The sequence below is a fragment of the Quercus robur genome, chromosome 2 (assembly GCF_932294415.1).
Source record: "Quercus robur chromosome 2, dhQueRobu3.1, whole genome shotgun sequence".
Taxonomy (NCBI): domain Eukaryota; kingdom Viridiplantae; phylum Streptophyta; class Magnoliopsida; order Fagales; family Fagaceae; genus Quercus; species Quercus robur.
This window is the reverse complement of record NC_065535.1, coordinates 5795879-5808899: the sequence shown is the minus strand read 5'-3', so window position 1 is coordinate 5808899 and position 13021 is coordinate 5795879. Positions and strand designations below refer to the sequence as shown.

General features: G+C 33.6%; 2 protein-coding genes and 1 long non-coding RNA gene across 3 annotated transcripts; 1 reads left to right on the top strand and 2 right to left on the bottom strand.

The window, feature by feature from the left end:
* The first annotated feature begins 1268 nt into the window (after nucleotides 1-1268).
* On the top strand, nucleotides 1269-4541 carry LOC126711330 (succinate dehydrogenase subunit 5, mitochondrial). The gene is made up of 4 exons (XM_050411257.1): nucleotides 1269-1533; nucleotides 3132-3442; nucleotides 3530-3715; nucleotides 4225-4541. Exons 1-4 carry the CDS (start codon nucleotides 1359-1361, stop codon nucleotides 4279-4281), a joined length of 729 nt encoding a protein of 242 aa, XP_050267214.1. The 5' UTR covers nucleotides 1269-1358; the 3' UTR covers nucleotides 4282-4541.
* Nucleotides 4542-5140: 599 nt separating this feature from the next.
* LOC126711314 (uncharacterized) lies at nucleotides 5141-6366 on the bottom strand. The gene is made up of 2 exons (XM_050411256.1): nucleotides 6031-6366; nucleotides 5141-5914 (listed from the first exon to the last, which is right to left on the bottom strand). Exons 1-2 carry the CDS (start codon nucleotides 6199-6201, stop codon nucleotides 5465-5467), a joined length of 621 nt encoding a protein of 206 aa, XP_050267213.1. The 5' UTR covers nucleotides 6202-6366; the 3' UTR covers nucleotides 5141-5464.
* A 3915-nt stretch (nucleotides 6367-10281) lies between these two features.
* On the bottom strand, nucleotides 10282-12908 carry LOC126711303 (uncharacterized). Its single transcript, XR_007650287.1, has 2 exons — nucleotides 11567-12908; nucleotides 10282-10634 (listed from the first exon to the last, which is right to left on the bottom strand). It is a non-coding gene; the product is annotated as an uncharacterized LOC126711303 (long non-coding RNA).
* Between the last annotated feature and the right edge of the window lie 113 nt (nucleotides 12909-13021).

Here is a 13021-nt window from a genome sequence, read left to right as displayed (position 1 = left end):
AGTGTGCCACTTTCTATTTTGGTGAGCCTCTTTCATATTTTCAAAAGAATGATTGCATCATTGAAGTAAATATTATGCTCTTCCAAGCATATAAATTCCTTTATAAAAATGTTGTCCTTAGTGTAGTCATCATAATCTCTCTCTAAATGCAATTCTTATATAATTATATTTGATGATCAAAGTGTATTCTCAACTGGTATTGTGAGGTGAAGTTTGTATTTAAATATATATATTATGAAATTTTATATATAAATTGAATTACTTATTATCATTCATTTTTAAGTCACTATCTCTTCAAGCAAAATATATATATTTTTTATTAAATTATACCGTGCATCGCACGGATTAGTATTATATATATATAAAACCGAAGCCTTTGACTTTTGGTTAACCTCTCCACAATTTGTCCGCATCAACATTTTTTATTTATATTTTTTAATTTGATTTAATTCTTTTGATTTTATAGTACAAAATTGCAGAAAATTTGAGGAGGGAAGAAGGAGTCCTAACAGGAGTCAATCTCTCTCTTTTTTCCTTAATCCTAAAGTCTTTTTTTTTACGTGAGTCTTTTTTTTTTTTTTTTTTTGAAACCTAAAGTGAGTCCTTTTAAAAAAAAAAAAATTATAACGTGAGGTCTAATTAAATAAAATATAATTATTTTTTAATCTTAATTCTAACGTAAGTCTCACAAAAAGTCAAAAACTTCATTTTTATATTATATATAAATAATAATAATGATGTGGCAAGTTTTATTAAGAATATGAGAATGTAATTTGTAGATCTACTATCAAGATAACATATATTAGATTGGTAATAGATATTAGATTTAATTGCAATTGAGTATTATGTGAAATCATCATCATAGAATAGCCCACGCCGAGATGTATTATGTGAAACCAATGATATGAAAGAAAAAGAATTTTTCTAAACTATTATATTGAACAAAAAATTATTTATTTTCATTCATTTTCAAGTTATACATTTTTTTTTCTAAGTCAAGTCATAGAATTTTAAGCAAAATAAATACTTTTAATTTTTATTTAACACGGGTTGACTAGTAGTAATAATAATAATAATAATAATAATAAATCCAAATTTTGTCAACAAATGCCACGTTCACTTTAAACAAAACCAAAAAAAAAAAAAAAAAAAAAGAGTAATGTTGAGAGTTGAGACCCTCGAATTGGACGCAACTTTGTGTGTTCGCACGCGGACTACTAACACACCCTTGTCAATCACAATGGCATAACTAAAAAAAACAAAAAACAAACAGCTCTGTGCTCGTCACTTGCTCACACTTTTCTTCTTCTTTACAGAGATACGCAGACACAGAGAGAGAGAAAGAGAGAGAGCTGAAAATGGATAAAAAATTGATTGTTCGATCACTTTATCGCTCACTTTGCTCCAGATCTTATCATGTCGCCGCCGTCAGCCACACCCTGCTCCGCCACCACCACCACCAACACCACTTGGCTTCTCCTTCTCGAAGCCTCTTCAATCTCTCATCCCCATCTCCCAATCGCCTCCTCTCTGGTACTACTTTTCTCTTTCCTATTCCCAATCTACTTCCGATCAATCCCAAAACCCATTTCTCACTTTTCATCAATTTTTATTTTTTTTTTCGATGAAATCGCAAACTTTAAGAATTAGTCAAAACTTGGGTCTTTTTTTTTTTAGGTGGAATCTTTTTATCTCGTCTTTGGGGTCTTAGGATTTGGTAAACAAATGTGTTGTACCTGGAATTATGTAATACATGATCCGTTATATGTCTTAGAATCTTGTCCTCAGTACATGGTGAGCACTTGAGCTTAGTGAAAAGCATGTCTGTGTGATTTGAAATGCTTAATGTTGATATGTTGTGTTTCGAAACCTGATCATGAGGTCATGGTGGTTCCTTCCTTTGCATTTTTGATTTCAGTAAATGCTAAGGACACAACTTTTTTCATAAACTTGTTGAGGTTGTAAGTTGTGATCATTGTGATGTTATTCTTGCTCAATATGGACTTTAGCAGCTTATCTAATTTGCAAACATGAATGTATAATGGCAAAACAATTACTGATTATAGGGTATGGAATCTATTTAAAGAGAGTAAGATAATCTAATTGTAAAGCTTCTCTTTTATTTATGGTTAAAATCCATTGCCTTAAGAAAAGAAGAGAGACAGAGAGAGTAGCTTTGAACTTTTAAGGCATCTTAACTATTCTAGAGCCTTTACGCCATGACCAGGATTTAGATGGAGATTTAGGTAGGGAGGAAGTAACACAGGCTATGTAATGGGTGTCTATCTTCAAGTGGTGGATCAGTTATATATCTTAGAATTTTGTCCTCAGTACTTGGTGTTAAGCACCTGAGCTTGGTGCAGAGCATTGTTATGTAATTTAACATGTCTAATGTTGTGGTTGGATTCCTGGCCATGAGTTCATTGTGGTCCCTTTGCATCTATAATATCAGTAGTGCCAGAGGGACAACACTTTTCACAACTTGTTGAAGTGATAAGTTGTGATCAACACCATTGGCTCCAGTCAGAACATGATATTTCAGTAATTTGTGAAAATAGTTTTCACTAGAGTTATTGTTATAATTTTATGTACAATGCTAAGTATTTCAATAAGAGTTTGACATATTAGGGTACAAAGTTTGTAATCAGCCTTACGCTGTTTTGGTTATGAATTTTTGTGTTTGTGACTGTGTTTGTGCATGTACACTTGAACCTGTCAACAATAACATGTTTTTAGACAGTAAAAACAATATATATTTATGAGAGTGTGCCATAAAAATGGCCTCCAAGGCATGAGAAAATGTATGAACTTCATGAGCTAGGGCTGAGATGTGCCCTGTGAAAGTTCTATGATTGGAGCTTGGCCAAAACATGATAGTACTTTATTAAACTTCACTATAAATGGTTATAGATTGTATTATATGTGCCAGACTCGAACAATATTTTATAATGTGTAAGTAATACTGTCTTGATTGTGCTTGTGCTTCCTACTCAGCATGTGGACAGTTGAGCAGCAGTGTTTCCACACAGTTAGCTTAGTGGGTTAGCTTTTAGTTGGGCTTAGTGGGTTTGATATATGATTGTTATTGGATGGCTCTTATGTACTGAACTTCTCGTGGTGCAACTTCACAGATTGCATGTCTCCTTTTTCAATGGGTATTGGAAGCAAGAGACTGTATAGTGAAGATGTAACTCACATGCCCACCATAAAAGACCCTGAGCTTCATAATGTTTTCAAGGATTTCTTGGCTGGAAATTGGGATCATCTTCCCGACGCTCTCATCCATGACGCAAAGGCAGCATTGTCTAAAAGCACTGATGACACAACTGGCAAAGAGATTGTGGCCAATGTTTTCCGTGCCGCTGAAGCAGTTGAGGAATTTTCTGGTATTCTTGTAAGTTTGAAGATGGAAATTGATGACAGTGTTGGGATAAGTGGGGAGGTAATGTAGTCTGTATGTTAAATTGAGGACTTTTTATCCTTCTGTCTCTCCAGTTCCTGTAGTTTGATGATCTGAGATTTTCTGTAGAATGTAAAGCCCATGTCAGATGAGCTTAAGAATGCCCTTCAGGCAACTTTCAATCGCTACACTGCTTATTTGGATGCATTTGGGCCTGATGAGACCTATTTGCGGAAGAAAGTAGAGACAGAATTGGGAACAAAGATGATACACTTAAAGATGAGATGCAGTGGCTTGGATTCCAAGTGGGGAAAGGTAATCAAAATTTTTACAAATACCTTTGAGAGTTTGCTAAACTATTTTTGCTTAGAGTACATACTACTGACTTACATACTTCATGGAACTCATTTATTGTTGGGTGTGCCATAAAACACTTTATTGCAACACTGCCTATGTGAAGTAACATATTCTATTTAATTTTGGTTCTTTGTAGTCTTGTAACATAAATAAAATTCTTTCCTAACTATTTGGGCTAACCTAGGAGTATTCATGGCCAAGGATTGACCTGTCTGAAGAATAATTATTAATTTAACCGATAAACACCCCCTTTCCTCTCTCTTTCCAAAGAAGAAAGTGCATATAAATGATTCATCAGCCATGAGATTTCTAGCTTTTCTACTTTTGCATTTGCGGGATGTGGCATTGGCCTATATCAGTTGAGCTCCATAACAAATATTTAGCTCATATACATAGCATGTCAAAACTCTAGTGTGGCTCTTGTCCTATAAATGAGTTACTAATGCAATTTGGCTCTTTGATTGCAGGTTACGGTTCTTGGAACTTCAGGACTCTCTGGATCATACGTTGAACAAAGAGCTTAGACCCTTAGTTTCTGAGAGGTTTAATGTAATTGTGAGCATTATGTTTGGAATCATTTTTTTTTTAAGATTTGGAGACAGGCTGGTATATTCTCTTCTTGAAAACCTTCATGGTTAGGGTTTAATGGCAATTAAATAAGAGTGCTATTTGTCAACTACAAGGAAAGGAACATTGTGGCACCAAGTTTGTAATGCTTATGCTTTTGAGTTGACCCCATGATGCTGTCAGTTCTATTTATTTTGACTGAAATGAGTTTGATCTATTTCATTTTGCTTCTGCTGACAACACTGATTAAATTAGGGACTTACTCCACATTTTTCCCGTGACTTTTTTTTTTTTTTTTGATAGGACATTTTTCCCGTGACTTAAATAGGAAAATTGTTCAGAAAAATAAGCTCTATGATTTTTTGAAATGTTCAATCCATCATTCCATCCTTAATATATACATGGCCATCTGTAATATTCTATGATCCTATGTTAATCTGTCACAAAGGTTCTTCGTGCTCTGATTGTCTGGTGCGACAAAATGAATAGCATGACACCATCCACAGCAATAAATCTTTTGTCATAACATGGTTTGATCTTATAGTCTTTTAGCTTTAAAAGGTAGTGCTGCAGAATTAGAAGCTATCTAATTCTTAAAGAAAATTTCTACATGTTTTCTACCTTACATAAAAGGACAAGCCAAAGCTGAAAAGTTGATAGATTTTGATTGATACATTTTATCTTGAATGCAGAAATTATGATGTTATTTTGGCTCATTTATGGACTTGAGCGGCTTATCTAATTTCCAAATACGAATGTATGGTGGAAAAAACTGAAAAATGGCATGCTCACTTCTTAAGTTAGGAAAGCAATGAGTATCGAGGTTGAAAACAAAATTTATTCTTCTGAAATTGTTGTCTTCCATAACTACTGGCCAGTGCTTGGTCGGCCTATTGATCTCTCACATTATTATACATAAATAGCCACCTCCTGCCCCCCCGGGCCGGGGCGGCTGAAAACTCTTGAAGTAATGACTATCAAATGCTTCCCTTTGGGTTGAAGCACTGATGATACAGTATGAAATCTATTTAAAGAGAGTAATTACATCTAGAGTGTAAATCTTCTCTTTTATTTGATCACTTTTTTAAATCCGTGGACTGAGGAAAAAGAAGAGAGACATGTAGATTAACTTAGAACTTTTTAAGGCATCTGAACTTTTCTGGAGCCTTTACGCCATTTCCAGGATTCAGATGGAGATTTAGGCAGGGGAGGAAGTAACACAGCCTTACGGCCCAGACCAAATGGCCACCCCTCACAGTGGCACAACTCTCTGATTATTGATCGCCTCCAAAATTCTTGAAAATCAAGACCATTCAAGCTGGAACTGCGGGAAAAGTTGGACTTGATGGAATAATATGCTTCCCTACTCAAAGCACTTGAGCAGCAAGAGAAACAACTTCCAACAGTCACAAATTCTTCTATGCCATCATCTTCATCATCAAAACCCTCCTTTCTTTGTCCTGATCCGTTTGGAGTCATGTACAATTCTCCAGTCATAGGAGAGTAAACCCAGGAAAAGCTATCTGTCAAGGTGCTATGCCTGCGCTTCAACTTTTCCATGGCTTTACTTCTAATAGCCGAAACAACAACCTGAGGGAAGATCAAACATAATAACAATAACCCAAGAACATGTTAGTAGATAGGAAAAGAAATTAGCAATAGTTGATACAAAATATACATATGCATATATGTTAATAGTATGTTACTTCATGTTCTTCATTAAAATCACTTGTTGTATACTCCTCTTCCAAGCTTGAAGTCGAAAGCCGTCTACCAAAAATATGGCAGTTGGAAAATTTGTCCTTCAAAGTTGCACTGAGGAATTTGCATCTCTTGGAAGAGTTTGGTGGTGACTCTTCATGATAAAAGACACTCATGGTGGAGGACTAGTTGGGTAGAATTTTTGTGGACATGAAAATATATACACAACTAAAAGCTTTATTTAATCCACAACTGCATTGAGTTTCAAGTTGACAATGCTTTTCTGATAGTGGCCTTGCAGCTTATTGAAAATACTGCTTTGCATCCTTTGGGGTAAAGACAAAGTCACACAAAGGGTAAACAAGCATAGGACATTCTAACAAAACACACTATAAGAGTCCCATTTGAGATTCTAGCGTGCTGCTTTGACCGTTACTATTATCTCAAAAATTAAGGACCCTAGAATTCTTTAAAAATATATATATGTACAATCATAGTTTTTGATGTTTCAATTTAACCTTAATACCTAGTGAACTAGGACATGATACCTAAACACAAAAGCTGTTGAACAAATTTGCTAAGAATTACACTCTATGTAACTTGCTTTAGGGGGAAAAAGTGACTAATAACAAAGAAAAAAATTATTGGGCATTAGGGGTCCCCATCTCGGTATCACATTCCAACCAAAAATAATTACCTGACTTAAGAAGAAATCCAATTATACATAATGAGAAAAAGAAATTACTTTAGAAAAAACTTTCAATCCAATCCTCAAGAATTGGATATAAAAGCGACCCTTTTTTTTGAGATTTTTCGTGGATCAAGACCAAGATCTGGTCACGTCGAAACTATTTGGCAACTAATCCGATTTGATACCATTATTTATTGCTCCATTTATAACGTTCAGACTTTCAAAATCATGTCATTAATGCCACACAACATGATAAATCAGGTTTGGTTCGATAAACGAAATGAACAGAATTTATTTCAACAACATTGTAACAGAAAATTTATTTCTAACGGCCATTTTGTGTGACTTTTTCTTTTTTTGTTTTCCCATTTCAAACCTTTTATTATGGAGGAAGCCTAGTGGGATGGGAAAACACGCACCACCCACCAAGATGTCGATGGAAAGGTATTAATAAGTGGCCATATCCTATGGTAGGAGCTTTTTTTTGGGGAGAGAGAGAATCTCCAATGGTCTATACAAAACTAAAATATTCTCTATAATAGAGAATGAGACCAAAAAAAAATCACTCTAATAGATTCTCTATACCCAAAAAAAATTTTGGCTCATGAACAACTCATTAAGTCTGATGGGCTACAATTCATTCTTCAATTTTTTTTTCTATTATAATAATTATGTGTTGAATAAAAAAATATTAGAAGATGTGTAGTTGTTAAAAAAAGAATAAATAATGAATGAAGAAATAATATTTAAATGAGATAGAGAATGAGATAGAGAATCTGTTGGAAAGTGTATTTGAAAAAGTGGGTAGATATAGGTAAAAGTCACTGTTCATTCTCCAAACAGTACAAAAATTTGATGAATTTGCTGGAGATGCTATTAAAATGCTAATATACTATACAGAGTAATTAAGATCCTTTGGTTCAACTGATTGACATATTTTGATATTTTCAATGCAGACATTTAGCATATGTTTTGTAACTGTTTTTTTTTTTCTTTATTCTCTGTTTTCAAAAATAATTTTCTATTTTTGAAACTAAAAAACTTGTTTGGCAACTCAAAATAGACAAAAAACAAAAATGGTTCTTAAAACTCAATTTGTAAAGAAAATAGAAAACATGCAAAATGCTGTTTTCAGCAAGGATGTCAATATCGTACCAGTTTGGCCACCGGTACGATATATTTTGGATACCGATCAATACCGGTGTACCGTTTTGGGTTTACCGCTATTTTATATATTTAATATATGTATATACACACCCAAACAAAATCTCTATTTACCATAAAACAATACCTCAAAAATTCATGTTTACCATAAAACATTACTTCAATTAAGAACAAATAATTCATAGTTTTAAACTTTAACATCAACTAAAAGAAAAAAAGAAAAAAGAAGGTATATTTCATGTTTCGGTCCGGTATCCAATTACTGGCCGGTACAGCCAGATTTCGCTGGTATGGCTGGTATTTTTTCCGATACGAAACAGGGGAGTCGAGCGTACCGGATTGCTGGCCGGTACGATATATTCCAGCCGGTAAGATACGGAATCGATAACCTTGGTTTTCAGTATCTAGTTTTCAAAAATCAAAGAAAACACGCATTTGATTTAATGAATATGTCTCATTTAATGAGTTAACATTAGAATTCAAATCCTAATAACAACATATTTTTTTATTTTTTTCTTCAAAAAACTTTTTTTTTTTTTAATTTCAACTAACCAAACATGTTTTTTATTTCAAAAATACAAGAAATTTGTTTTTTCTTTATATTCCTAAAAACAAGTTTTTAAAAATAGAAAACAAAAAACTATTACCAAACATAACATTAATGTTCAAATCTCTTCTTTCTCAACTATTCGATGTATCCAAAAAAATAAATTGAGACAGAATAATTTGTTAAACTTGATCTTTAAATAGGTTATTAACGAAAAGCTAAAATAGAAAATTGATATAAGCTTTAGAAAGGTCGTTTAGTAGTTATATTATAATGGAAGAGACACATTGATATGTTTTAGTAGTCATAGTACAAATATCAATTTAAATCATAATTCTTGTATGCATGGCACATAAGGTAACATGAAATGATGTCAAAAAAACTTTCTTTGGCAAAAAGAAGTGAGGGTGCATTTTAAAAAGCACATTTAGAACTTTCACCTAAAACAGTGGTCTAGTAAACCACCAATTTGACGATGGAAAGGTATTAATAAGTGGCCATATCTTATGACAGGGCTTTATTTGGGAGACCAACTTTCACCTAAAACATCTTATCAAAAAAAACTTTCACCTAAAACAGTGGTCTAGTAAACCACCAATTTGACGATGGAAAGGTATTAATAAGTGGCCATATCTTATGGTAGGGCTTTATTTGGGAGACCAAAATGCTATCATACTATTTACAGTATTTAAGGCAAAATAGATAAGATACTTTAACTCAACTAGTTGTCATGTTCTAGCATTTTAATAGAGACATTTAATATTCAAATTTCCTCACTTTCAACTATCGATATATCCCAAAAAAATTGAGGCAGAATAATTTGTTAAATTTGGATATTAACCCACACACAATAATGTAATTTTGGATTTAAAAAAAGAAAAAAAAAATGATATAGGTTTTAAGTAAGTTAATAGTGAAAAGTTGAAAATGTGAGAGATCATAATGGAAGAGACACGTTGATATCCTTTTGATAGTTTAAGGATGTAAATTGTAATTTCTAAATTACAAATATCAATTTAGAAATGATGTCAAAAATACTATCTTTGGCAAAAAAGTGAGGGAGGGTGCATTTTCAAAAGCACATTTAGAACTTCCCACTTAAAAAAGAAAAAAAAAAAAGTGGTCGAGATCTAGTAAACCGCCAATTAGATAGAGGCATCGTTCTATTGTCATTAGACCCAAATTTTCCAGTAACTGAAACAATCATCCTCGACAAAATCTTACTGAATTCTTTAATTTCTTATATTTTAACCTACACAGAACCGATTTCCAGGTTTTTGGGAAGAGTGAAAATTGAGAGGGCCAGTGACCCAGTAGGACTAGCAAATCAAACTCATATACATGGATCAATTGAGGTCATCTCTCACTTTCAACTTTCAAGCCTCTAAAGATAGCCTGAACTTCCTCAAAGCAGTATAATATTCACTTTTTCCAGGATATTATTCAGCTCTACCAAACAATTAAAATGATTGAACTGTTTGCATAGAAACAAAGTGCGAGGCCTGAAATTAAGCCTACCATCCATTATATCTACTATGCACCTTAAACAGCTTGACTGCATCATTCTTTTCAGAGAGCAATTTTAGGAACACAATTTTTTTTTTTTTTTTTTTAGGTATGACTGAAATAATATCATTTTCATATGGATCTAACATTGAAATCACTTTTATTATGCACAAATCACAACAAACCACGTCAACAGTTATGAAAAACGTTGTGTCCCTGTTCTTATTGTTTTTCTGGAGATTGGGTACTGTTGTGAAAGATGTATCAAAAGTTCAAAACAAAAGAATGCAAGGAACCGTACAATATAATCTGAGTTGCCAAGTTACATATCAAAAAAAAAAAAAAACAAAACAAAACAAAAATCTGAGTTGCCAAATTGTTTCAGTACAACGACCAAGTATATATGTGGGAATTCGTACACAATCAACATAACATACAAATTTTTTACACACCTAACCGACAATACATGGCCACATAAAGAAAAGTTTGTCAAGCTGACATGCTGTCTGATTCTGATGTCCACCAAAGCAGCAAAACCTGCCTTCCCAGTGCCCACTAGCGACTTAAACGCAAGTGAACAAACCATATCCACAAGCAATTAGATCCTGCAGCATTTTGTTATGAGCACTCCCTCATGTTTCTTCCATTATTGAACCAGCAAGTGGTCTCCAATCAATTGCACAGGTTTTTAATAAAAAGATCTGCAACCAACATCTGTAATTTATCAAGTTCATAAAAACAAAAACAAAAATGGTCACTCCAGGCAGAGACAAATTGAAAAGGGCAAAGGCTGACTAAAACACAAATTCAAGAAACAAGGAAATGAGAAACAAATAAAATGCTGAAGCGTTAATATATGTCCATAGTCAGATTAGAGAAACATCTCATGTAACATCAAGCAGTCTTCCGATCAAAGTAACATTGAAAAATAAAAACCTTATACCAGGATTTTGTAGTATAAAGTTTAACATATAATCCGGTTGGAATATTTCTTGAGTTCCTAAAATGATAGAGACAATGACTTTAGCTTAATAACAACTGAAGTCCAGGTTAATTATTAATATTGGGAGATCAAAAGTGCCTCTTAAAGTTCTCTCCATTTTAATTTCAAGCACATTGATTCACTGAATTACTAATGTTCAAATTGTTTAATAGAATATACCTCACTATTTTAGAATTATGGAAGCATATTAAAGACCTCGATTTGCAAGATTATACAATAATACATAAGATTAATGGATACAAACCTATATTTCTATGCATTGCTTTCCTTGTTTTTAACATAATACAGGAAGGTTATAGAGGCAGTGGGAAGTATAAAACGTTTGGACCTGATTAGCTCTTGGAAAGGGTAAAGTAAAAGAAAAGGAAATTGTTGAATTGCTTAAGAAAATAGATTCCTTGCTTAAGCTTTTCTTTACTTTTTCTTTCCACTTCCTTCACCTTTCCTAATATCCAAATAGAGTGTAAACATCACCGTGGGGCATGAAGAGAAAATCAGGACAATCAAGCAAAAAAATAAACTTTTAGTTCTTGTACTCATTACCAGTTCAAAGAGATATGTTATACAACATCATTAAATTAACAAAAAAATGTATAAAAATCACAAATTTAAAAGTATAAAAAAAAGTACCTAGCAGTTCAAATGGGAGACTTGTAGAGTTGCTGAGATGTAAGAGCAATGAGAGACTGAAGCTTAGCAACGGCATTAGTCTTATCAGGTGGGCATCTAGAGAGAGAAATGTTCAAAGAGAAAAGAGCTTCATCAAGCTTGCCAGCAGCCAAGGCTGCACATCCTGCTCTGTAAGCTTCATCTGCCAGTCGGGCATCATACAGAGGCCTTGGACTTGAATCCGAGCTCGTATTATTTAATACAGAAGAAGAAGAAGAAGAAGAAGAAGAAGAAGAAGAAGAAGATGATGATGATGATGAAGAAAAAGAAGAAGATGGGGACTCAAGCCTAGCAGTAGCACGAGCATACTCAAGCTTAGAAATGGCTATATCAATCTCTGCCATGAGAGCCTCAGGTGCTGCGGGAATAACCTTGACCCCATCAAAAACACTCCACCTGTGGTTTTGTTCTCCAGAACCCATCTCAATTTTTTTTCTTGACTATGATTGCCAATACTACAACAACAACAACAACAACAACCAATCCCAAGTCCCAAAATTTAGGGGTTGGCTATAAATCCTCAAAAGACTAGTTAGAGTCGGCCACATGTATTCAAAAAATGAATTACAATACTCCTAACAAATTAGCACAAAATAATTTGACTATCCATCTTGGTAAATTTTGCATGTGAATATTTGAGCTTAAGCAAACTAGACCCAGAACTAGTTCCCAATGAATACTCAGATGTATGTGACACAAACCCAAATCAAACCTAAAGATAATCACAAATATCAGCCCTGAAAGCTTCAATTTTGAACAGAGAATCACACTCTATTAATTAAAAAACTACAGATTTTCATGGGCTTTGAGTTGAGAAGGAACAAAATGTATGAAGAAAACGAAAGATTGGAAATGGTCCCAATTTATTTGTTATCCAGAAAAGATAACTCTCTCTCGGTCTCTGATCCAACCTTGGCATTCAATTCCTAATTAGAAAAATATAGAATGAACTCTAATTTTGTGTTTCTTCGAAATAGATGAATAAGAAAAAGTGTTACCTCAGGAGTCAACAGCAAGCAAGCGTCCAAGGTTTCATGAATACATACAGAAGCATATGCAAATATCCTGGCTCTGTGCCTTGTCGATCGCTTAAATTGATTATCACTGAAAGATAGGATAAGCTCATAAGTTCTTATTAGTCCATTCTTCAACATACTACTATTAAGATCTCTATCTCTATCCAGACTCCTATGATCTCTTATCAGTAGTAAAATAAAAAATAAAAAATAAAAAGAAAAAGAAAAAAGTCTGATAGACAATTCTACTTGGATTTTGGAGTATTGGACAGAAAAATAAGAATTTTTTTTTTTGGGGGGGGGGGGGGGGGGGGGGTTGCTGAGAAGTTTTAGGCTTAAAGCATTCTGGGAGCATCCCGTGGAGCCATAAATTTAGCATTTTGGCACGGGTGTCCAACAA